A 24,902-nucleotide genomic window follows, 5' to 3' on the forward strand; every position below is an offset into this window, starting at 1 on the left:
TAAATTAATCAAGTAGTTTTTTTTTTTTAGCTAAGAAAATCAAACTTAAAAATTTTTAGCAATTAAAATTTTAATTATTTTGAATACAATCAAAATCTTGGTTATCGAATTGAGTTGTTGCTCTTGAATTTTAAAGCATTCTAAAATAACATGACAGTTCCCAGGCTTGTTTCCTCATGACATTTGATATTCTTAGTTAAAAAAAAAAAATAAAATAAAATAAATTACTTGATAATCAATTTACGTGATTTTGGGAATATGCTGTCTTTGTTTTGTGATGAGTAGATACATCATATTTTAAACAAGAACTGAATTTCCTTTTTAAGTAAAAGTTATAATGTTTTTTTTTTTAAATAAGTCTTAAAACAACTTGAATAATTTAAGCGCCACAAATTTCTTGATGTTTTGCATTTGTATTTTTGTTATAATCTACAGTTAATAAATAAAATATTTGGCTAAAAGATAAGACAAGTTCCTGAAAATACCATCCATGAAAAACGTTAACTTTACCGCCAAATTGTACTTTCAAGTCGACTTTCCAAAAAATATTCATATTTCTTACTCTTATGGGTTGTCAGTCCGACAGGTCTTCAAAGTATAGATCTATGCATGGTTCAACAAGTGAATGAGGGGGTTGTTTATGTTCATGTGCCAGTTGCATGCTAATTTCCATCATGTGTGGGTTAAAAAAAAAAATTTTTATTGCATAAAAAAATTCTGGCAGCAAAGGGTTAATAAAAACGTTTTATTTGGTTTTGTGTGTAATTAACTTTGGTAGACGTTTTATTTGGTTTTGTGTGTAATTAACTTTGGTAGACGTTTTGTTTGGTTTTGTGTGTAATTAACTTTGGTAGACATTATCTATGTGATAACATCACAGATAAAAATGATAAGGGGGGGAGCGTAAAGTTCAGTAACTCTGAAACCCATTTAGTATCAGACCCCCTACTGATGAGCTGATCACCAAAGTGTCCCTCCATATTGAAAACTATTATACATTCCTGACTGAAACTTAGTGGACAAGTCAGGCATAAACTCAAAATCATTTGTACAAAAATTTTTTTACTTTTACAAGGAAGTCACTTCTTATCAAGGCCCAAAGGCTGCTTGAGGATAAAAGGTTAATAAAGTAATAATAAAGTTAAATTGCAGAAAAGATAGTGAGTTTTATTAATGATTCTGTGTGCTGTACTCTTTTGAGAATTCATCTTAATTTTCTTTGTATTTGTGAGTCAAAATATCCCCATCTGCCTGGTGCACTCTAATTTATCATGCATCATTTCTTGACATTATTTCTCATTATTTTTGCAGGCGTGTACCTTAGCGAGACGAACAGCAGAGACATTCCTGAAATATGTTAATCGTAATCTCCACACATTAGGGATGGAAGTCAAATATAGAAATCCTGAATCCCATGTAAAAGGTTTGTAAATATTTATTTTATAGGTTGAAATCCTCAGATTTTTCTACTTTACTCTAAGAGAAGAATGATACACAACTTAATTGAGGCCTTCAAAATAATGTGATTTTTAAAGATGAAACATTTTTATATCTCTCCTCTAATTGGTAATTATTTGTAAGAAAGTTTTTAATAAATCGCAAAATTAGATTTGAAAAAAAAAAAATCTAATTTTGCTTTTGTCACCACTTACCCAGATTTTGTGCCCCCACGACGTTAACACCCTCGACAGACCCGACAACCTGCAAAATCCCACCCCCACACTGTAGAGATCCCTAGATGTAAAAGATCTTTCTACTCCAGTAGTTTCTTCCCCAGAACAGCTAGACTTTGGAATTCCATTCCAGGTCACTGCTTCCCCAACTGTACTGACATGCATAAGTTCAAGTGCAACGTGAACCAACATCTCGCTGCCCTAATCCCTACATAGTACCCCAGTAGATGTTTCCCCTGATAGTAGCCCCCTACACCAAAGTGGCAATGTGCCTTGTTTGGGGTGAAAATGTAATTAAAAAAAAAAAAAAAAAAAAAAAAAAAAAGATCTAATGTATCAGGTCAGTGCAAAGGTTTTTGTAGAAGGGACATTTTTAAGCATTGCAATTTATTTTATGCATATTATTACTTAAACAAACTTTCTTTAGTCAACAGAAAAGGAATTCTTTTTTCTTTTTTTTTTTTTTTACAAGGTGGTCACCACTTATCAAGGCCCGAAAGCCATTCGGGGATAAGAGTTATTGGGGGGGGGGGTCACACAGATGAAATATTTAAGAATATCTAAAAAGCATGGAACACATAAACTTAGAACCAATTGCTTAATCAAATTAAAGCTCTAAATGTTAATCATTTTAAAACCTCTAATAGATTAATTCAGAATTAATGGTAAAAAAATTAATTTAAAAGAACTTCTTCCAGGTTTGTCTGGTGAAATATTTAAGAATTTAATCTGCTTCGAAAATTCTTTACATAATTTTGATTATCACAAACTTTTCTTATTTTGCTTTTTATTTTCACAACTTTTCTACTGATATATTCTCCCAACATCTTTTTGGGCATCGTTTTTAACATAAAAATATCTCTACTCAAATTGGTAATCTATTTGAAAGAATTTTGAAAATTAAATCCATTGCAAAATTAGTTTTTTGGTCTCCTGATGCTTTCAATGGTTTCCATGCGTCCATTAGTTCGGACGATTGCCAGAGAACAGTCCATTAGTTTTTCCTGAAATTTTGCCACAAATTGTATTTTATTAACTAGATTAAAAAGATTTTTTTGCAAAAATTCTCGTTGCATCCCCAGGGGCTCAAAAGAGTTTAAAAAAATGCCCCAAAATGGCCAAAAATGACACTTTTTGCCCCATAACTTTTGATCCATCCATTAGATTTTTCTGAAACTTGGCCAAAATGTGGAGCCCATTGTTCTTAATATAAATCCCGTATGGGTGACCCTGGCAAAATTCTGGTTCGCGTCCCCGGGGACTTTTAGTGCTAAAAACGCCTCTTTTCTGGCTCTTTTTTTTTTTCATATTTCTCAACAAAAACTTGATATGTCTGACTATATAGTGGTTTTTCATGGTAGTCAACTCAAATATACATGTGTTAAGACCTGAAACTGCACCGTTATCCATTTACATTGAGATTTGGCACCCCCAAGGGCTCAAAAGAGGTCAAAAATACTCCAAAATAGCCAAAGATGACACTTTTTGCCCCATAGTGTTTGATCCCTCCATTAGATTTTCCTGAAACTTGGCCAAAATGTAGAGGCCATTGTTCTTAATATAAATTCTGTATGGGTGACCCTGGCAAGATTCTGGTTCACATCCCTCTGGGATTTTTAGGGCTAAAAAAAACATGCCTTTTTGGAGCTTTTTTTTCATATTACTCAAAAACTTGATATGTATGTCTATATAGTGGTTTTCCATGGTGCTGAATTCAAATATACATGTCTTAAGGCGTGAAACTGCACCGTTTGTCCATTTTTAACTGGGATTTGGCATTCCCAGGAGCTTAAAAGGGGTCACAAATGCCCCAAAATTACAAAAAATGACACTTTTTACCCCATAAGAGGGGGCCACGCACACGCGGCTTGTTTTTTTTATTTTTTTTAATCTAATTTTTCAATGTGCTTTTAAAACCAATTGCTTACTCTGGTTAAGGATGGCTTTAATGTAAATCATTTTAAGAATAAACTATATAAACTTCAGGCTAAGATCACAGTGTAGTATCTGTTCTGATACTACACATAAGCTAATTTGCCATAAGTCAATGTAGGAGAAACCTACAACTGTAGCCTCCAACTAAAAGTGCATCTTTTTGAATCATGCCTGAACAAAATTTCAAACTGAACGCTCTATTTACTATACAGGGGTAGATTGTTCTTATTTCATCAGCTATGACCAAGTAGAAGTGTTAATATCAATTTTAATTTTAGCTATAATTTAAAAATCAAAATTAGGTTTAAAGTTCCATAAATTTATACCAGAGTTGTTAAGCTGGATTCTTAGTTCATTGAATAAATCTGTTGAGTAAAAATGAGTTTTAAGCGACAATTTTCTGGTGGTTGAAGGTTCAATCCTTATTACAAGCGATAATAACTAAGAATAAAAAAAAAAAAATGAATATTAATTAAAATTTCAGACGCTTATGGTTGATGGAACAAGAACAACCTGCAAGCAGATTAAATAAAGAGTTCAGTTACAATTTCATATAGGTTCTAAAGTTGGGTATAAAGATTCCTGAGATTAACGTGAAGAAGGGTGAGGGTTACCTTAGTCGAAACACTGTGAAAATAATTACCAAGATGAGAATAGTAGTCTAAATTATTCAAATACAAATTTAATTAAAGTTCTGAATTTTTTTAGATGAGAGCTGATTGTTTATATTGTATTGATTATTGACTATTGTTCTCATCTTGAGTGTTAAATCGACCGAAACGTTGCACGAATAATACTAAAGATGAAAACAATAGTCTGATAAGTAATATATACAAATTTAATTTACGTGCAAAATCAGACGTAAGTTTCCTCACTAATGTTTAAACTGCAACTGATATTTCACTTCAAATCCTTTCCACATGTTACATAACTAACCAATCAGATTTATACTCTTGTATATGGGGCCATATAACAGAGCCTAGAATCAAATTTTATCAATCCTGCCTAATTGTGTTGCAGTGAGATGACTGAGATCTATTTCTTTTGTATGTATGAACAATCAATCATGTAGTAATAAGTTGCAATTTGGTTGACTAAAACAAGCATATCCAAACTTGTGTAGTAGTAATACATGGGTGATTAGAAAATCATTGCACATGCTCACTTTCACCCGTTTCTGCCCAGTATAAGTTTGGTGTGCGAATTTGATCAATTCCAATCAAGATGCAGTCCTGACTAAGCACTATATTTCCCTCCCTCACATATAGTCATCAATTTGCAGCAGGTTAGACACAAACTTACATTCGAGACCAAAGACCTACAGTCAATTACAGTTTTACCTTAATTCATGCTGAGCGAACTTATCTTACATTCTTGTGTTCTTATTCTGTTGTATAAAGTTGGTTTAATTATAGAGAAGATGTTGGTATTTTATTTGGAACGTGGTGACCTTATTTTGTTCATTTTAAACAAACTCAGATAAATACAGACATGGCCTACTCAACAAAATGGCTACCTCCAAGCTTCAACAAGCGTCTCCCATCTCACACCAAATTTCCACTCTACAGTTGCATACTGTTTAGAGTATTATAATCATGATGGTTTTCTGAACACTTTTTATAAAGACAAACACTTTGAAAGATTTACTTCTGGGCTGGTTATCGCTAATGGTGATTTTCTATGTGTCAGTTCGTTTGCTTCAGCCATATCTTTGGTAATTACAATTAACTGACACAAAGGCATTTGTACCCCAAATATATAGTTCTTTATTTATCTTGGGTACAAGCTTCAAAGAGAGAAAAAGAGAATTGGTCAGTCGATCTAAAACTGGTTATTTTTAAGAGCTACATTTTATACGTAAATTTGTTTCACCTTTGAGCAAATTCTTTTTTTTCCAACATGTTTATTGATATTTCTGTCTCTTTCGTTTCGATATGTTAAATTTTGACAAATTAACTCTCTTTATCTTTTCCAAGGCTGTTTTAATATGTTACAATCTGGCAGACTATATCTACACTTCACTTGAAAAGCATATTACAGCTAAGTAATATGCAACATTCGTATGCTTTTAATATTCCTTTTATAAATTAAACCTTTTTTTTATGTTAGATGGTTTTGCTTTGAATTTATTACTTTCTACAAAGTATTGCAGCAAAATCGGGTATTTTATACAACATCAAAGCAAAATAGACAAAAAAAAAAGTGGTATATGCAGAGACCCAACAGTTTATTTAGCAACAGCTCGAGTTAAATACTATTACGTTTCAATACAACTATCATTGGCAGAAATGATCATCTCAAAGCAGGTATAAAATGAATCACATGCTCTGGTGACTATTTTTGTCTATAGTGATGAACGCCTCCATGATGGCAGCTTTTAGAGAGTTGACCATGTTGTGGGTGTGCTTGTTGGTTTTGTTCTCAATCATGTTCCAGAAGAAATAGTCAGTGTCGTATAAGTGTAGTAAAAAAAAAGTTGCAGTTGGGTGAGGAGAGTGATCACAAGTTTGGTAATCAGTAGTGAGAAACCTTGTTGTCAGCTACGTTTGGATCATTTTAACTGTGATTGCAGAAATGGAGTCTGGTGGTGATCTCGTCCATCCAAAGTTTCATTACACTCCTTAGCAACTCCTGGTATTTTGTTTAGCTTTTGTCAAGTGTCAGATTTTAATGGAACACCCTGTACCTGTAATCAAGCGTGTGAATAAGGTTGACAAATTATTGCTTTCTTTTCCAGCCACCCTAGACCAACTCCTTCAACAAGAGAATGTTGTGATAGAATACTGGACAGTGAAAAAGCGAAAATTGGAACAATGTCATCAGTATGTTTTGTTTGAACAAAGTGCAAAACAGGTTCGTAAGCAATTTACATTTTTATACTTAACTTATTCTACCCCCCCCCCCTTTTTTTTTTTAATAAATAATTTTCTTCCATTAATCCTTTTTAATTCTAATTCATTTTGTTTGGATAATATTTCTAAACTGAGGGTTTTTTTGTTTTTTTTTTCTTTTGTGGTATTTACATCATTCCAACTGTTATCCTCCTCCTCCTCCTCCTCCTCAGTTTTTTATTTTTATTTATTTATTTATTTTTTTTTTTATTATCGCAAATGTTTGAAATTCCCAGAGGTTACTGATTTCAACAAAAGGCACTCAAAGGAGGCTGGAGAGTACAACAGTCTATTTTTTGGTTAGGAGAAAAGTGTTGCATCTGTTCTGATACTACACTACATTTTTTCTCCATGGTAATTTTTATCTCTATCCAGAGTGCTCAGTTTTTGGGTAGGGTGGAGTCCTTCTACATTAAAAATCAACCTTGTGTTTAACTCTGCCTTCATGGTGAAGCAAATCGATCGATCAATGCATCCATTCAGTCTTGAAAGACAAAGGATGCCCCTGTAGGGGCAGTTGCGCATATAATTGTGAGGCAATACCTAACCACACCTCTCTTGAATCGACAATGTTTGGGTCCAGTGGCAAGGAGAAGACCAGGACGACTGGAAACAATGCCGAGATAAGCGGAGAGCACATACAGCACCTGAAAGTCCCAAATGGTCACCCATTTAGTACTGACCAGGCTCAATGTTGCTTAACTTTGGTGATTCAGCGGGAACCAGTGTGTCAACATGATTATGCCATAGCGGGAAGCAAATACAGAGGGACAACAACCAAACATATTCTTATCTTGATTGTCATTAGTTTTGCAAGAGTTTGATCATTGTACTCTGTTAACGTCTTCAAATGTCTTCTGTTGTAGGCAGTAATCATCTGGTAATTTCGAAATGTATAAATATTTTTTTTTTATTGATTTTTATTATACAATTATAAGGTATATCAATACATTCAGAGAGATTCATCACTTGCTTGACAACAAAAAAACTCCAACTAGGAGTTTTTTTGTTGTCAGCAAATGTGGTTTAGCAGATTATACAGAAGTATGTGTGAACAGCATATTTGGAATTGGATAAGTATATACCTTTCCAAACCTGTATACTTTACACGTCTCTGCCAACTGATGCAGTGTAGCTTCCCATTGTTAAGAATTTCTTTCTATGAAACTACAATATTTTCCCCCATCATAGCATACGTTTATGGATGGCTGCCACAGGGATTATAACTAATTTGAAAGAATGTGAAGTTTTTTTGTTTTAAGGTTTATTCCTCTAGATCAGCCATGTTCTGTTTATGCTCATACACATTAGCAGTACAACCTAGTGAACGGTGTGGCTCTTCACTAAGTTCACTACGGAAAGGCTCTATTTTGTGCATCACATAAAGCTGGAATGCGTAGTAACCAGTTGATGCTGCCACAAATGAGCCATCTCAGAATGGTACTACTCCTCTACAAATTATTTAACCTCTACATATACGATGTATTGTCTTCTGCAATATTTCCAATACTATAAATGTGAGTAAAAACTTGAGTTTGTAAAACTAAAATATTCTATCTATAATTTAATTTAGAGGAATTTTTCACAATGTTTTAGCGACTTGTTTTATATTTACTTCATACGTGTAATATAATAATTTTTTTTTTCTCTTAATTTGTTAAAATGTTAAATTGTTACTTTAAATTAAAAAAAAAAAAAAAAAAAAAAAGCAACTTTAACATTTTTCCTTTTTTACTTCTAGGCTTTGGATTGGATTCATGATTCTGGAGAAGCTTACCTATCGACACATACAAGTGTTGGAGAAACACGAGAAGAAACAGACTCTTTATTAAAAGAGTATTATGAATTTCGAGGCAGAGCTAAAGTAAGTTTGTCTGCGATTATAATTTCTTTTTTCATTGTCCTGCATCGGATGTGGGTTGCATATTGGCCATGGCAGTATGAAGTGACTTTCTCCATGGAATCTATCATTTATGTTGATTTTTATGTGCCGGAAATGTGTGTATAGTTATTTATTAAACTGGAGTTTTGTTCAGCATATCCTTTCAATCATAGGCAGTTGCAATACTAAGCTGATTCTAGTCTGGGCATATTCAGCTTTAAAAACAGAGTCAGATGAATACTGAACCATGATCATATCCTTCTTCTGCATCCTTAGAAAGACCGAGCTAGTAGGAGCGCAGCATTCATTTACATGTAACATGGCACTAAAGATATTTATGACATTGTAAACACAACTCCAAGGGGAAGTGAACAACAGATTAAGATCAGAAGAAAATCACAGATATATATATATATATATATATATATATATATATACATAAGAACACAATTCAATTTCTTTAATCTTCGGAGTCTCAAAGAAATGTATTCTTCTCAAGCGAAAAAAAACTTTAATGATTCGAAATAATCTTTCTTCTGTGACTGCTTGCAAATGAGATCTTTTACAGACTTACATTACACACATTTTGTATTTTTCATTTGGATCTATTTACCAACATTATAAATCCGGCTTATGAGAACATCGACTTTTATGATCATTTAATCTTGGGAATACATAACAACTCTATATCCTTTCATTTGGATTTTTAGTTTTTAATTTTTAATTTACTTTTTTCATTTTCCATTTTTTTTTTCCAATTTCATGAACTATTTGCACTAAAACTTTTTGCATTTATGACTAGTTTTCATGCAATGCCTTTTCAATTAATGCCAACACCAACAAATTCATAGCTTTGCTGTAATATTCATTTGCTAACATCTTTCCTCTGATGAGAACACATTTCTTTGAAAGTCTGCGGATTAAGGAAATCTTAATATTTCTTATTTGAGTATCTTGTTGAACAATAACTTCTTGTTTTAAGTTATAATTTACAGTCTTAAATTGTGTTCTTCTATAACAAGCTCTATCTTCTGTCTCGGTTGTATGGAGCTTTTTTATTTTGTTGGGATTACTATATAAATCCTAATATTAATATTCGCCTTTCGGTTTGTAAACTGTAAACTTAATTTTTACTTTTTGATATATATAATGTGTGTGTGTACTGACTTTCTCTTATGTTCTTTTTTTTTTCTTTGTAGGAAACTAAAGAAAATGTCAGTTTGCTGCTACAGCTTGCCGATGGTTTTGTATCGAAAGGTACAATTCACGCTAGCAGCATTATGGCATGGTGTGCAGCCGTAGATAAACGCTACAAGGATTTCTCTTCACGCATGGAAAAATACAGACAGAAGTTGGAAAGCAAACTTGGTGTCACGAATGAAGTAAGTAGCCATTCAGATTTTAGCACTCAATCCATGTTAGCATGCAACCAATTTGCTTTGTTAGCATAAATCAATCATACAATCTTGAACCTAAAAACAAAACATATTTTATATATAGACTATTTCACTGTATCACAACTATTCAGTGTGGCTAGACCAGCACCTATTCAAAGTAAGGGATCAAATTAACAACCACCTAGTTGATAGTAATTCTAACCACCAGACCATGGACAGGTGTCACTAGTAAATATCTACAATGGTTTTATATAAAAAGTGACCGTCACTTTCACATTTATTTACAAAGAGCTTTGCATTACGCTAAAGTAGTAACAAGTGATATTATCAATGTCAGTACTGAACTAAAGAAGGTGGGGGGCTTATATCGTCATCCACAGACTGTTTTGCTGTATCACAACTCTTCAGTGTGGCTAGACCAGCACCTATCCCAACCTAGGGATTGAACCAACAATCATCTAGTTGATAGTAGCTCTAACTCCTTAGACCACAGACAGGTGATACTATTAAATGATATCTATAATTTTATATATATATATATATATATATATAATCATTGACCACCACTTGAACAGTGCTCTATGGAATGAGAGAAGGACAATTCTTTTCCCTTCTTGGATGTTCTTGTTGAACGTTCAAGAGGGGGCTTTCTCACTACCATTTATAGAAAGCCCACTTTTACTGGCTTATATGTGAACTGGTCATCCTTTGTACCCAAATCATGCACGGTCGGCTTAATTAATACGCTGGTACATGGAGCTCTCATGATATGTTCACCTAATAGATTAGACTCCAAACTTGATAAAATCAGAGAAATATTTATCAATAATGGTTATACCTTAGACCTTATTGAAGATTACATTGGCAAGAAAGTTGATGATTTTAAATCCCCTAAAAGTTTGGCAATGCGAAGTGCCCGATTTATTTAAAATTATCGTGGATTGGGGATGAGGATATTAAATTGTCAAAACAGATTGTTACAACTGTTTATAAGTGCTTCTATTCTGTTTCCTTGCGTTTGGTGTACACTACGAGACCTGCTTTTCCTTCTTTTCGCAGAGATAGTTTGCCTTACACCCAAATTAGTAATATTGTTTATCAATTTAAATGCCAATGCGATGCTGGTTATGTCGGGCGAACACTGTTGCATTTGCTAATTCGTATGAACCAGCACGTTCCATCTAAAATCAGACAGGGGAGAGGAGGATCTGGTAGTCTCCCTCCTTCCGTAGCCTTAGACTCTGCAATTGACCAGCATTTGGTTAACAATCCATGCTGTGCTGATAAATATAAAATAGAGTGGTTTGAGGTGTTACGCAGAGCAGATTCCAAAAACCATTTAAAGATTTCGGAGTCTGTCTCTATTGTGGTTCGAAAACCTTTATGCCAGCAACAGGAGACCACGAAAACATTATTTCTCTTTGGGGAACTTTGACCCTTTTCTCCCTCTTTTTTTTTTTTTTTTTTTTTTTTCTCCGTTGTGCCAAATTTTAGTCACTTTTAAAGGCCATATTTATAGATTAACTCTTTCTTTTAATCGTTTTTTTTTCCCTCTTAATTTTGGTAAATCTAAATTCCCCCATAGTGCTCTTTAATTTAGCCAATGATATTGTTTTGTATGCTATCAATTTTTTCCTGACAAGATGATAGCCGAAAGAGTTTGCGAGAAATTTTCTGCACAATTCTATTTAAATCTTTATATAAATTTTGTACCTGTAAACATTATATATATATATATATATATATATATATATATATATATTCATCTAATAGGAAATCTTTGATATATTATGAAAATACCAAATATTGTAATTAATTTATTTTTTTTACTATCAAGTTATCTATTACTTATGTGCATACTTCAGAGAGTTTTGATTGAGAACAAAATTCTTTTGTCACAGTTTTGGGCCAGTCTTTCTGCTGTCAAAAACGGTATACCAGTTTTAAGTTATCTGGTCAGCTCATCTCTTTGACAGTCGCCCTCTTGATCATTTTTTATTTCAATAAAATTTTACGATTTCTTTACATAGCTGGAGTCTGAGAGTCAAGAAGCATGTTCAAACAATGTTAATCTGTTTTGTTTTTGTTTTTCAAATAGTGGATCTGTTAATATTGAACTTCTTTTTGATATCTGCATTTCTTTATTTTGTAAAGTTACTTCAAGGATAAGTTTTTTAAACTTTCATTTTCAAAGACATTGAACTTCTGCTCCTTCTCTAACATTATAGTCCATGTTTCACTTGAATATACACCAATAGAAACTTCCAATGCAGTATAAGGCACTGCTTAACCTTTTCTCTTCTGGTCCATTTTCAGTGTCAAGAGAAATGTTAGGCCCACATAACCTTTTAAAAAAAAATTCTTGGAAATTTTTTTTTTATCAACATAAAATTAATTCTATATTGTGTTGGACTTCAAAGTCAGTGGAGCTATACTACAGTGATTTTATAAATCTATGTCAGTAGAAAAACCATAGAATTTCATCCTCCTTATATATTCATTGGAGGCCGCTCCAGTCCCATTTCAAAATTTCTCAGGCTCACTTGTGGACCTGAGGATCTTCATTGAGAAACACCTTCGTAATATGTCCTTTCTGCTCCATATTTTTTTTGTTAGAAATCTAGAAGTTTATATTCCTATTCTTTTGCTAATGTCATATAAGGATCCTTGAAATATAAAATCTTTGAGTTTTTTTTATTTTTTTTATTAACATATTTCTATTACCATTTTTAAGAATATGGAATCGGTATGCACTTAATGAATGGAATATTTCATTTGCTAGTCTCTTTTCATTTTATAACATTTTCTATTTAGCAATCCCCTTCCCCGAAATAATTAATTCATTAAAATTACCAAGATTTTTGGTAGAATGATTAATAGTCGTGCTGGTTTATCGCTACTCTTAACTAAACACAGTCACTATATCACATTTGTTCTATAGCCTAAACTATGAAAGTATCTCAAACATTTTTAATGATTTTATTTATAGAAAAGTATTAATAATTTTAGACACTCATTGTTGTGAGATTTCCATGTTTCATATCTGAATAGTATCATTGTTTGTTTTTTTTGTTTTTTTTATCCACTTCATTTTTGGTGGTTTCTGCTTGTATTAGACTTATGAAAAAGTGTATGTCATGTGATAAAGCAGTCACAAATATAATACAGGGTGTCAAAAAAAAAATAGTGCAATAATCATGTGTTTTGTGATGTTTATTAACTCCTTGGTGCATGTTATCAATGTTGTCAAGACATTGATAGTCATCAATTTGAACATTTACAAACATGATTCTTAAATTAGATATGTTTTCTGTATTCAAAGCTATTCCATTTCGCTCCTTGTTCTTAAATAAAAGTTATCATCATTCGAAGTGTGAGTACATTTTTTTTTAGACACTGTACTAATAGATATCTATTTTTTTATGAACCATGTCTTTTGTGGATGCTTTAAAGAATTCAGCATACAAATAGAAATGAGTACATAAAAAGAAACTTATATTTTTCTAGGGAGGATCTTAAGAGTAAGGTATTTTTTATAACCATAGCAGGCAAAAGGTGGGTTTAAATTTTGTTTAAAATGTTTTACATTGTTTAAAATTAGTTTCCAAGGAATTTAAAAACAGGTCTAAATATTTTTCTCTCCCGTAAAAAATGTCTTAATTAGAAAAATGGGTTTTGATTATTTCATCACGTGCCATGTGCAGATTTACTTTTTGTTTTATTTTTTTTATCTTGGCTCCAAATTATGTCAGCAGCATCTAATCTCCTTTCATTATCAAATTATGTGCAACATTAGTTACAGATAAAAAGAAAGAAAATAAAATGATAATTGTGTCTGATTCAGTAATTTGTTGCTTATCCAGAATTAAAAAAAAAAAAAAACTCTTTTGATTCTAAATTATCATCTTCCAAATATGTATTCTGTTTTAGGGTGTACATCATGTGACAATAGTAGCGAGAGCAAATACAAGGGGTAACATTAAAAATATAACATCAGTTTCTTCACTCAATCTATTAAAAAAATGTACAAATCACAACAAAAAATCCAAATGCCATCAGAAATTTTAAAAAAGTTATTTCCAAGTCCCGATTTAATTGCCTCCCCATGAGGACAGAGTTAGACTTAATATTGTTTTTTAATTGAGATCTCCAAAAAAGGTCACTCTGGATTGGAATAAAAATTAATATTGCCTCAGTCTAAAAGGATTTTTTTTGCTGACTGAGGGCAGCAATGATAAAGTGTAGTATCAGAAAGATACTACACTTTGCTCCTAGCCAAAATGCCAGGGAAGTTTATATTTAAATTATCAACAAGTCACTAATGGGGAAAAAAATGAAAAGGTCACTAATAAAAATATAAGTTAAAAAAAAGAATGAAAAAAAAATTGCCAATAATGATTTTAAAAATGAGAAAGTCACAAATCGAAATAAAATCCCAGTCATGGATAAATAAAATTGTAAGAAATAAACAAAGATACAAATATTAAAAAAAAAAAATTATTTAATTGTGTATGCTATTTTTCAAGTGATTTACAACACTCATCAACATCGTTATCGAGAGAAGTTTCTCGAAGATGAAGCTTAACAAATTATCGATATATTTAATAATTAACTAAATCCATTTTCTAAAACATATTTTCTGTTCAGCAAAATATGAATTTGATAATTGTCGATTTTTATCAAAAATCTGAATTCAAATGAATGTCCAAAACATTAAATTTCAAATATAAATTTATAAATTTAGATTTTCTTAAAAAGAAAAAACAAACTTTTAATGTAGAACTTACCACTTTTGTATTTGAAGAAAAGCATTTCCTAATTCCCCGAGGTTCAAATCTTTGTCACTCTTCTTTGTTCAGAAGTTATCAAAGATTTCTTGTGTTAAAAAAAAAAACTCCCAATACATCAACGCATTTCAATTCTGTTGGTCATCGTTATTTTTTCTTGCAACTATTGTTTTTGGAGGAGTGTTTTGACATTATTCTAAAATTTTAAGTGTTTTGCTCCTACATAAATGCCTATCCTTTGTAGCGCCATTGCTTCCTTACATATGATGAGTGACCATGATATAATTTATATTGTAAATGTATGTCCAATAACAAATTTAAAAAAAACTTTATTTTTTAAAAATTTAATTTCAAATCAAACTGAATTTTAAATGCAATTCCTCATTCCAGTATATATATATATATTTTTTTTTTACTACACAAATATTTTTGTGGTGTTGTATAATTTTCTTTGATGTATTATTTCGTAAGTAATGGATGATTGTTTTTTTTGTTTTTTTTAACAGACTGAGAAAGAAGATCGACAAAGTGATCCATCTATTGAAGAGAAGCTGCAACAACACGCTCCCAAAGAACTTACAGAGGAAAAGCGGAAATCTGCACGCCGAAGAGAGTAAGTGGAGTGCCTTCTCCTTTTTTTTTTTTTTTTTTTCTGTTAGAAAACTTAAAATATTTTAACAACTTAATTCTAAAATATAAAAGCATTTATTATATCTCTTTAGTATCTATTCTTTGGATCAATAACCTTATTTCAACTTCTAATGAATAAATAAACCTTTTTAGACAAATGTGTGTGTGGGACAGAGATGAACACCTCTGCCTATCATAGTTCCAAGTCACCTTTGAGCAAAGTGTAGCACCTGTTAGTCTCCCTCTGATATTCTGGAGGGTTACAATATATATATATATATATATATATATATATATAAAGGTTAAATGTATTCAAGAGTGATAACTAATGAATTTAATGAGGTTAAGAGTGCTCAATAAAAGAAGAGCAAGATATATTTTTATTAATATAAACAGATTTATGATCGTGACACTGGACATGCTAATATTTCAGATAAATGGTTAGTTAAAACCAGTAGTCCTTATCAGGTGACTTAATAAATGGTTGCTTTCCATAGAAGAAACTAGTCCTTAAAAAATATATATATATATATATATATATAGAATAAATGACAAAAAGTTATATTCCAAAATTCATGATGTTGACCATCTTATAATTTATTCCTTTAATTCCGTTGACTTATACAATTCTTGACAGTAGCTGTTTTGTAGCACAAAATCAATTACTTAATTATTATATCGATCAGTGAATCTATTATGCCCTTAACTAATCAGAAGAAATAGCAACAATCAATCTGCCAAAAGGAATTGAAGTGTGATTTGACATGGTAAAAATCCAAAAATTGGAAGAGAAGCTGCAGTTACCATTATATTTTTCCATTACGCCATATTGAATTTTTATCAAACAAAGTCTTAAACTCAACTATTCATACTATATATATATATACATATATATATATATATAATCTCAATAAAAATCCTCGAGACAGTGTTTCATGGAAAACAATTGACGATCCTTTCAAGAACATTAGTACTGTTTGTTCATGTAAGTAAAACTATTCAGCAATGCAGAAAATTGATAGATTTACTGACAAAATAATGTTCCAATGAAGGACATTTTTTTAAAAATAGTTTTATATAAGGGGGTAGGGGGCTCTTTAGTCATGAAAAAGGCAGTTCATCTAAGAGAAGGAAAACTTTGACAAAAAATGAAATCTCTCTGATGATGGGGTTTATAATCGAGCTGTTACTATCATTAATTCAAAGCTAACGGTGCAGATTGGCTTCACACAATCTAGAAGACCTATTAAAAATTAAGTAACCTTTGACTAAAAAATCTAAGAATCTGGTATGGACCAATCCTCTCCTCGAACATGCCCTTTGACCCTTTGTATCTCACTCCAAAAATGGATTGTGCTGTTACAGCTCAATTCCACTCTAAAGAAAGTCACACACAGGTGCCTTTCAGAGTATTCTGTCTTTAATACACAAGAGCACAAAATCTGAAAAATCTCTGAAGAGAAGTCACACTTGAAACAATATGACCATATATATATATATATATATATATATATATATAAATAATAATCACATTAACACACCGGTTCCTGCTAGATCACAGAAGTTAAGCAACGTTGAACCTGGTCAGTACTAAATGGGTGACCATTTGGGACTTCCAGGTGTTGTATGTTCTCTCCTCTTATCTCGGCATTGTTTCCAGTCGTCCTGGACTTCTCCTTGCCACTGGATTCAAACAGTGCTGCTTTAGAAGTGTGGTTGGGGATTTCACAACCCTTACCTCACAATTATATGCGTAGCTGCTTCTACAAGAGGTATCCTTTGTCTTTTGAGACTGAATGCAGGCGTCGAATATATGGTGAGAATAATGGAAATAGTATTCTGATGAGATAGAGAGATAAAAAAGGAACAAACCAAGTTATGTGTTCAACATTTCGTCTTTAATTCGTAATAAAGATAAAACATATATATATATATATATATATGTGTCAATAACAACCAAGATGAGGAAGTCAGTCCGACAATCTCAATCAATATATATATATATAAAAATAACTATTGTATAGTTTGATTTTCTAAATGTAGATCCACTGAAACTTAAATTATTAAAGTGCTCAGTGGAGGACAGAGCAGGTATGTAGTATGTTTATCATATAAACATGATTGGTTACATATGTGCATACATGTTTCAGTTGAATCTCAATTTAGAGAGACCCATCTCATCAGACTGAAAACTGAGTGTCGCTTCTTTCTTCGGTCTGCTGAGGTGGGTCCCTCTAAATTGAGATTCCACTGAAACATATATGCACATATGTAATCAATAATGTTTGTATAATAAACATACTATATATATATATATATATATATATATATATATATATATATATATTTTTTTTTTTTTTTTTAAAGAAATCTAGTTGAGTGCTCAATTATAAGGAAAATCCGAAAATAAGAGCGCATTATTTATATTTTGTTTTCAGAAAGTTTTATATGAGGTAAGTTTTAGATGTATAATTAAGCAGATAAAATGGTAATAAAAAAAATATATAGTTTACAGAAAGTTTTAGACAAGTCATTGATACCGACTGTTTCAAACCCGATAATTAGGGATCGTTTTAGATACACATTTCAAGCTGAGATCCTGAGATGAGTATTGGCTGAAGAGAGCTTAATATGGGTATCTAAAATGGTCTCTAATTATCAGGTTTGAAGCCGACGGTATCAATGACTTATCTCCTCTCAAACTTTCTGTAAACAATATAAATAATATATATATATATATATATATATATATATATATATAGATTTTTTTTTTATTATTACCATTACACATGTTTTAATTAGTGCATTGGGTTAACAATCCAACAATTTCAGACTTCACAGAAATATTTATGATAAATATTTCTGTGAAGTCTGAAATTGTTGGATCGTTTACATGATTTGGTAATCAAAACGTATAACTAAGCAGATAAAACGGTAATAAAAAATATATATCTTTGCTCTACAATAGTATTGAGAACTCTTTTCAGGTTTTTACTGATTACCATTTAATTGCTATATATATATATATATATATATATAACTACTTAATTTACTCACATAAAATTAATATACGAAAGTATAGATTTATGTGTAAACTTTAAGTATTTACTTCAAAAGTGCTCAATACGTAGGTAGAGCTAGTTAGTAAGTTATAAAATGTATATGGCAATTAAGCTACACTGAAAATTCCGCGTTTCATCCACTCTAGGATTCTTCAGGCTTATATATATATATATAGATGTTATAAAACAGAATTTTTATAACTATATTTTCAATCATATCATGAAAAAGTTTCTAATACGATGAACTTATGCTCAGAATAGAGCATTATTATGGTTAAAAGAGACTCAATATAACCAAGTCTGTGTTAGTTACATATATTTCTCATATTTTTGTAATATTCAACAAAAAACGGGAAAAAATCTGTATGAAACCTTTAAATCTATGATTTTTTTAAAGTATATTTTTCTAATTTGAAGGAAAAAAAACTTTGTTTCAACAGCCTTATAAATTATAACTTGTTCATTTATCAACTTTAAATTCATAATGTTTTATAATTATCATTCAAAAAAATTTCATCTTCCTTTATAAAAAAAAAAATTAATATTTAAAAAAAAAAATGTTTGGAGCTGAATTTTTCTTTGCAAAATCAGCCTTTCTTTTCTGATGATGGATAATCATGTCGCCTGACGATCTAAGTGTTCTAAATTCAAATCTAGCTGGCACCAATAGCGCCACTTTCTTTTATGGATGTTGACGATCTTAGCATCTTCTCTCCTGTAAGTACTTGAAAGAAAGAGGAAAAATCAATGCCAACAACAAAATCAAGTTGGTCAAACAAATTGTACCATGCTGAAATGGGGAAAACACTATACTCCTGAAACATCGTTGATTTTCAGTAATGAACCATGAACCAGTAATTTAACTTACACCCACTTTTTGCATTCATCCTTTCCACTTCGAACAACAACTTTGCTCTCTCTCCCTTTTAGCCTATAATGAATCCTTTCTTATGAATTTACTTTATTAATTACAAACTATTTTTTTCACTTTCTTCTGTTATGATGTTTTAATATAAATGATACATCGATTTGTAGATCATTGGTGAATAATAATTTAGAATTTTTGGACTAATCTGCAAATTTAATTTTTTTTCTAGGTTTATTATGGCTGAACTATTACAAACAGAAAGATCTTACGTAAAAGATCTTGAAAGCTGCATGAAGGTAAATATTTTTGCGTTAACCAGCAATATTATATAAAATTCATTTGATAACCCTTTTCTTCCGAAAAAAAATGCCAAATTTTTTAAACTCAATGGAATAAGGAAATAATTCACTTTATCTGATATTTCATCATCACAATTTGCATAATTTTAACTCCCCCTATATATATATATATATATATATATATATATATATATATATAAATACATGCACAGACATGACAGAAAAAAATAGACACTAAGATAAATATTTTTCCCAAGATTATGTTTGTTTATAATTACAGATAAGAATAGTGCTGAAATAACTTAGTATCTCATTAACGTTGCATCTAGCAGTATTGAAATCCAAGGAGCATCAGACGTATCAGAATTTCTGTGAGGACGAAGGTGGTCTTAGTCAACACAAAATAGCAGGAAATCTTTCAATACTGCTTTTTACTTTTAAAAGAGTGATCGTATAATTCACAAGAGAGAACAAAGAGTGCACAAAACCGCATCCAGGCCACCTCGGCCCCTCTGAAAGAATTTTGCATCTTATGGAAAGAAATATTGAAAAGGACCCTCAGTGCAAAGCCTCTGACATTGCAACACAAGCTGGTGTCAGTTTCAGAACAGCTATTGGGTATCTTCACAATCTGGGCTACTATTGTAGACCTGCGAGAAGGAAACCTCTTCTTCGTCCTGCTAATATCAAGCACAGAAAAGATTGGGTTCATGAGATTCTGGAGAGACGTATGACTTTTTGGCCCAATGTCATTTTCTCTGAGTTACGATTGGCATTATTTACTGACAGTGGAAGGGTATGGGTCCATTGAGGCTCCCTCAGCAAAAGTTTTACTTTAAAAGAATGTAGCCAATGCTGAAACATGGGGGTTTCTCGGCTATGGTATGGGGTGCAATTTGGAATGATGGTAGCTCAGACCGGGTGGAGTGCAAAGGAAACATCAATTCTGCTAAATATGTTTCAATATTACATGAAGGACTTCTACCAATAATCTCAAGTCATAAAATGAACCAAGTTAACTCTCTATTCATGGAAGACGGAGCTCCTTGTCACTCTGTTAGGGCAACACAACATTGATTGAGCCAAAATGGGATTAATAAACTTCCGTGGTCAAGTCAGTCTCTGAATATGAATCCAGTTGAAATCCTTTGGGGCATATTAGAGCAGAACCTTCACAAAAAGAAAAGGATGCTATCTTCTAAGCATGAACTTTTAGCATTATTGCATCAGACATGGCAAGAAATTCCTCAAGTTGATATTTGTCAACTGACCAATGTAATACCTAGAAGGGTCCTAGCATTAAAAACAAAGGAATGTCGACTAAGTATTAGTTATTAAATTTGTGATGAGTTATTTTTTTATTTTGTTCTATAAATTCTGTTTATTGAAATAAACTATTTCTATGGGTGTCGATTCTTTTCTGTCATATCTGTGTATATATACATATATACATACCTAGCCACCCACAGACACACTAGCTGGGCACCGGTCATAAAATATGCTCAAATATGATATTTTATGTAGGTTTCTAATTCATTATTATAGAGTAAATTCCCTATCAATTATTATATTGTATCTAATAAATAGTGATTTCAAAAGTTTAAAAAAAAAAAAAAAATAGACTTGAGTGTCATCAGCTAGAAGTGTGCGCCATTTTTAAACCAACGCATTTCAGAACAATCGCGGCTATTTTTTTTGTTAAAAATTCATCTAGCACATTTTCTTCTGGGTCCGTTTTTGTACATTTTTTTTAAATTATACTAATTTCGATATGATATGCAAGTACATACTGTTTTCACCTGAAATGCGTTGGTTTAAAGGATCATTAATCTATACAAGCAAATATAATTGTTTTATGAACATTTGTAAAAAACATTAACTACAAAACTTCATTGAATTTTCAATGTTTATCATATTTTTCACTGAAATCTGTTTTGTTTTGTTTTTTTTTTTTCAGTTTTATTTAGGTGAAATGTTAAATCAACAAAACAACATTCCACCAGGAATCGAAAACAAAGACAATATAATATTTAGTAATATCAAGGAAATTTATGAATTCCATGACAAGTAAGTCTCATTTGATTTTTCAATATTGAAACAACAAAAATAGATAGGTTTTAGTTTTGCAAGTCAAATTAATATCAATGCTTCTGGTGTACTGGATTTTTCAATATTGAAACAACAAAAATAGATAGGTTTTAGTTTTGCAAGTCAAATTAATATCAATGCTTCTGGTGTACTGGATTTTTCAATATTGAAACAACAAAAATAGATTGCAGTTCTGAATTTTTGAGATGAGGGCTGATTGTTTATATTATGTTTTGATCGGACTATTGTTCTCATCTTGAGTGTTATTTGTGCAATGTTTGGTCAGTGTAGATTTCAATCTTTATAAGAATTGCCACCCCTTTGTCAACCAAATTTTTTTCTCATGAAACCACAGCCAAAAAACAAAAACAACTCCAAGAATACGAAACCATCTTCGCAGCCATTAACTTTTCTCCTTCCTTTCCAAGATAATGACCAACATGCCTGATAACGGTCAAAGGTTACACCAACTGAAACGCTGCACAAAAATACACTCAAGATGAAAATAATAGTCCAATCAAAACGAGTAATACAGTAAACAAATAAATTGGTTTTATTTTTGCAAGTCAAATTAACGCCAATGCTTCTGGTTGCATTGGATTTTTCCTTCTGAACAAAGAATACTGAATGAGAAGGTTTGTTAAGGATTATTCAACACTTACTTCATTATAAATTCTCCCGAATACATTTTTCGGTTTTGGAATGATAACTAATAACATACATGCTCTGTAAGTAAGAAATCATTTTTATTGAGCTTAATATTTGTTACAATTCGAAATCCTATTTATAGAATATATACCTCAGTTGTAGATATTTTAATTATAAAGCTAACCTTTATAAAGTAAGATGGTGTCTGGAGTAGTGCAGATCTATAATCAGCTCAATAGATTAAAGTTAGTCTTTTAGAAGTCAAGTAACGACGTACCAGAACTATCTGGATTTTTATTCTTCCACAATTTGGCTATATCTTTAAAACCCTAAAATATAAGTTACTCATTTGATGTAGGACCTAAATCCACTTTAATGTTGCAAAGTGATCATTATTTTGGTGCTCTTCCTTGCACCTTTGTACTCATGAAGAGATATTTATATAAACTGGATAGCATCTAAAAAATGGCCGTACCGTATCCTTGGTTGGTTTTGGTCTTCAGTTTTTGAACATGCAATTGAGCTTATGCTAATTCATTTACCTACCTTTAATATATATATATATATATATATATATATATATAGAGAGAGAGAGAGAGAGAGCAATAAAGAAGAAAATGATGATATAATAATATATACTAGTATATATAGATTTATTCAATAAGGGTGATACATCAATCGGGAGTGTAGGGCAAGTGAAAACTCTTTATACCATGCTATTTCACTATAAAGCTATACGCCCCCTTAAGTAATCCAATCTACCAAATTTCCATTAATAACAACTACTACAATATTGTACAATTGATTACTGTACACTCAATAACCCTTAACCGAGTGGCCTCAGGATCTTGATAAATGATGACTCCTATGTAAAAAAAAATAAAATATAAAAAATAAACCTTCTATATCGTAGAAATTATTTTAGTTCTCGCACCCCCAAACAGACTCCATATATTATCTCTCACGGTACAGTTATTTTGCTCCTAATATAACTATAACTAGATGTCGCATCCTTATTATGTTACCTAGTATCTTCGCTTTTCCTCTGATGAGAAGCATTAGGCTTTGAAATGCCATGGTAAAAAAATTTCTTACCTACCCTACACCTCCAATTGATGTATCCCCCTTATTGAATAAAAGAATATATATATTAGTATATTAGTAAATATTTTTATATCGTCATTTTCTTTCTTTATTGATTTCTATATAAGTTTCAAAACAATTTGTTGAGCTTTGCATTATTCTGACAAGTCTCCTCTTAAAGAATTGATCTTATTCTTTTTCTTTTAACTCCCCTGTATATATATATCTTTTCTTTTTGAAAAGGGGAGGTGCTTTCTCCTGAAATTACTCTAACTTCTATACTGCCAATAGACTTTATATACACCGAACATACTTGGTTGCAAATAATTATGTAATGAGGGGAGGAGTGATAAATGAATAAATGATTAGACATTTCTCTACTCGAACATATCTGTTTTTCCTTTCTTTTCTCTTGTGGTTCCAGTCCTTTTCACATTACTCTTGGCTTTTTTAAACTTCCATATATTCCTTTACCAGCAATGCTTCAAGCAAAGTACCATTTATTTTATATATATTTATTTAGTTTAAATTCAAATGTCCTTTGGGAGACTGTTTCTCTGACAATAAAGGTGAAAACATATACATAGTTTTGACTACCACCACTTTGTCAAGGAGATTAACCATGCATTGCTTAAAAAACAATGCTATATTTAACCACTTCACTATTCAACACACCTGTCCCAATTTAGAAAGATATTAATTGACAATACATCTGTACTTGAACATAATAAACAAAAACTTGAAATACAAGAAGCATTACTAATAAAAACTAAAAAAAAAAACTATTAATAAAATAAACTTTAGCATTAGTAATAACATCCTGAAATGTTTAAAGTTATTAAAAAAAATCAACCAATGGAAAAAATATGCGTTAAAAAAAAAAAAGAAAAACAGTGAAAAAAATACATGTTAAAAAAAAAAAAAATTATACAAATCGTTCAAAACCAGTTAGATTAATCTATCCCTGATGATGAATCCAGAAGGATTGGAAAGTACTTCGACTTGCAATAAATTATGGTGATTACATTAGCCAGTTCCTGCCAGAAGTGAAGACGGTAATTTGGAAGTTGGAAAGAATTAAGAAAAGACGTCTATTTTATTTAATGAAATATGCCTAAGAGAAAAAAATGCTGCCTATTTGAGAAACACTTTTTGTGTAGCTATTTGAATTAGTTTAAGTTTTCGAATTTTCCCAGAAATGTGTATATACAAGATACATTCCAAAATATCTCCAATTTTTCTTAAATCTTCCCTTACGAATAAGAGGATATTCCAAATTGTATTGTTCTGATGACTGTATTTATGTATTCATGACCTGAAAGTTCCATCTCTTTGTGGTAGGTATTAACAGTGTGAGACTCTAAAAATACAACCCCTGTCATAGACGTGCATCAGAAGCAGATATGCGTCATTGAATTCCTGACAAAAGTTCATTAAGAATGATGGTGATTATGTAGAAAAGTAAATTCTGGAGCTGATTTTAATGCGATTGACTTTCATTTTTGTAGCTCAATTTTTTAAGTTAAAAAAAACAATAGGATGCTTTACTTTTGGAATGAAAAATACACTTCAGATGTCCATGCACAACCATCATTCATTGGTGGTGAAAGTGCATTGAGAATGGTGGTGACTATGCAAAAAAATAAATTTTGAAGCACA

General features: G+C 31.3%; 1 protein-coding gene and 1 long non-coding RNA gene across 17 annotated transcripts in view; one reads left to right on the forward strand and one right to left on the reverse strand.

Moving 5' to 3' along the window:
- LOC145248300 (uncharacterized) overlaps positions 1–14,730 on the reverse strand; it is a 101,511-nt gene extending 86,781 nt beyond the window's left edge. For 2 of the 4 annotated variants that reach the window (XR_013863357.1, XR_013863355.1), the window contains exon 1: positions 14,566–14,729. This is a non-coding gene — a long non-coding RNA (uncharacterized LOC145248300). Of the gene's footprint in view, positions 1–14,565 lie in introns of all 4 variants that reach the window. The other 2 variants (XR_013863356.1, XR_013863358.1) reach the window with 2 other exon arrangements.
- LOC145248297 (kalirin-like) overlaps positions 1–24,902 on the forward strand; it is an 858,283-nt gene that overhangs the window by 455,377 nt on the left and 378,004 nt on the right. For all 13 annotated transcript variants that reach the window (XM_080110176.1, XM_080110182.1, XM_080110183.1 and 10 more), the window contains 7 exons: positions 1,312–1,423; positions 6,346–6,461; positions 8,241–8,363; positions 9,581–9,763; positions 15,072–15,178; positions 19,355–19,421; positions 21,382–21,491. In XM_080110176.1, coding sequence (XP_079966302.1) covers positions 1,312–1,423; positions 6,346–6,461; positions 8,241–8,363; positions 9,581–9,763; positions 15,072–15,178; positions 19,355–19,421; positions 21,382–21,491 — 818 coding nt within the window. The remainder of the gene's footprint in view (positions 1–1,311; positions 1,424–6,345; positions 6,462–8,240; positions 8,364–9,580; positions 9,764–15,071; positions 15,179–19,354; positions 19,422–21,381; positions 21,492–24,902) is intronic.

The sequence above is a fragment of the Euprymna scolopes genome, chromosome 26, assembly GCF_053919585.1.
Source record: "Euprymna scolopes isolate OS-2025 chromosome 26, ASM5391958v1, whole genome shotgun sequence".
NCBI lineage: Eukaryota > Metazoa > Mollusca > Cephalopoda > Sepiida > Sepiolidae > Euprymna > Euprymna scolopes.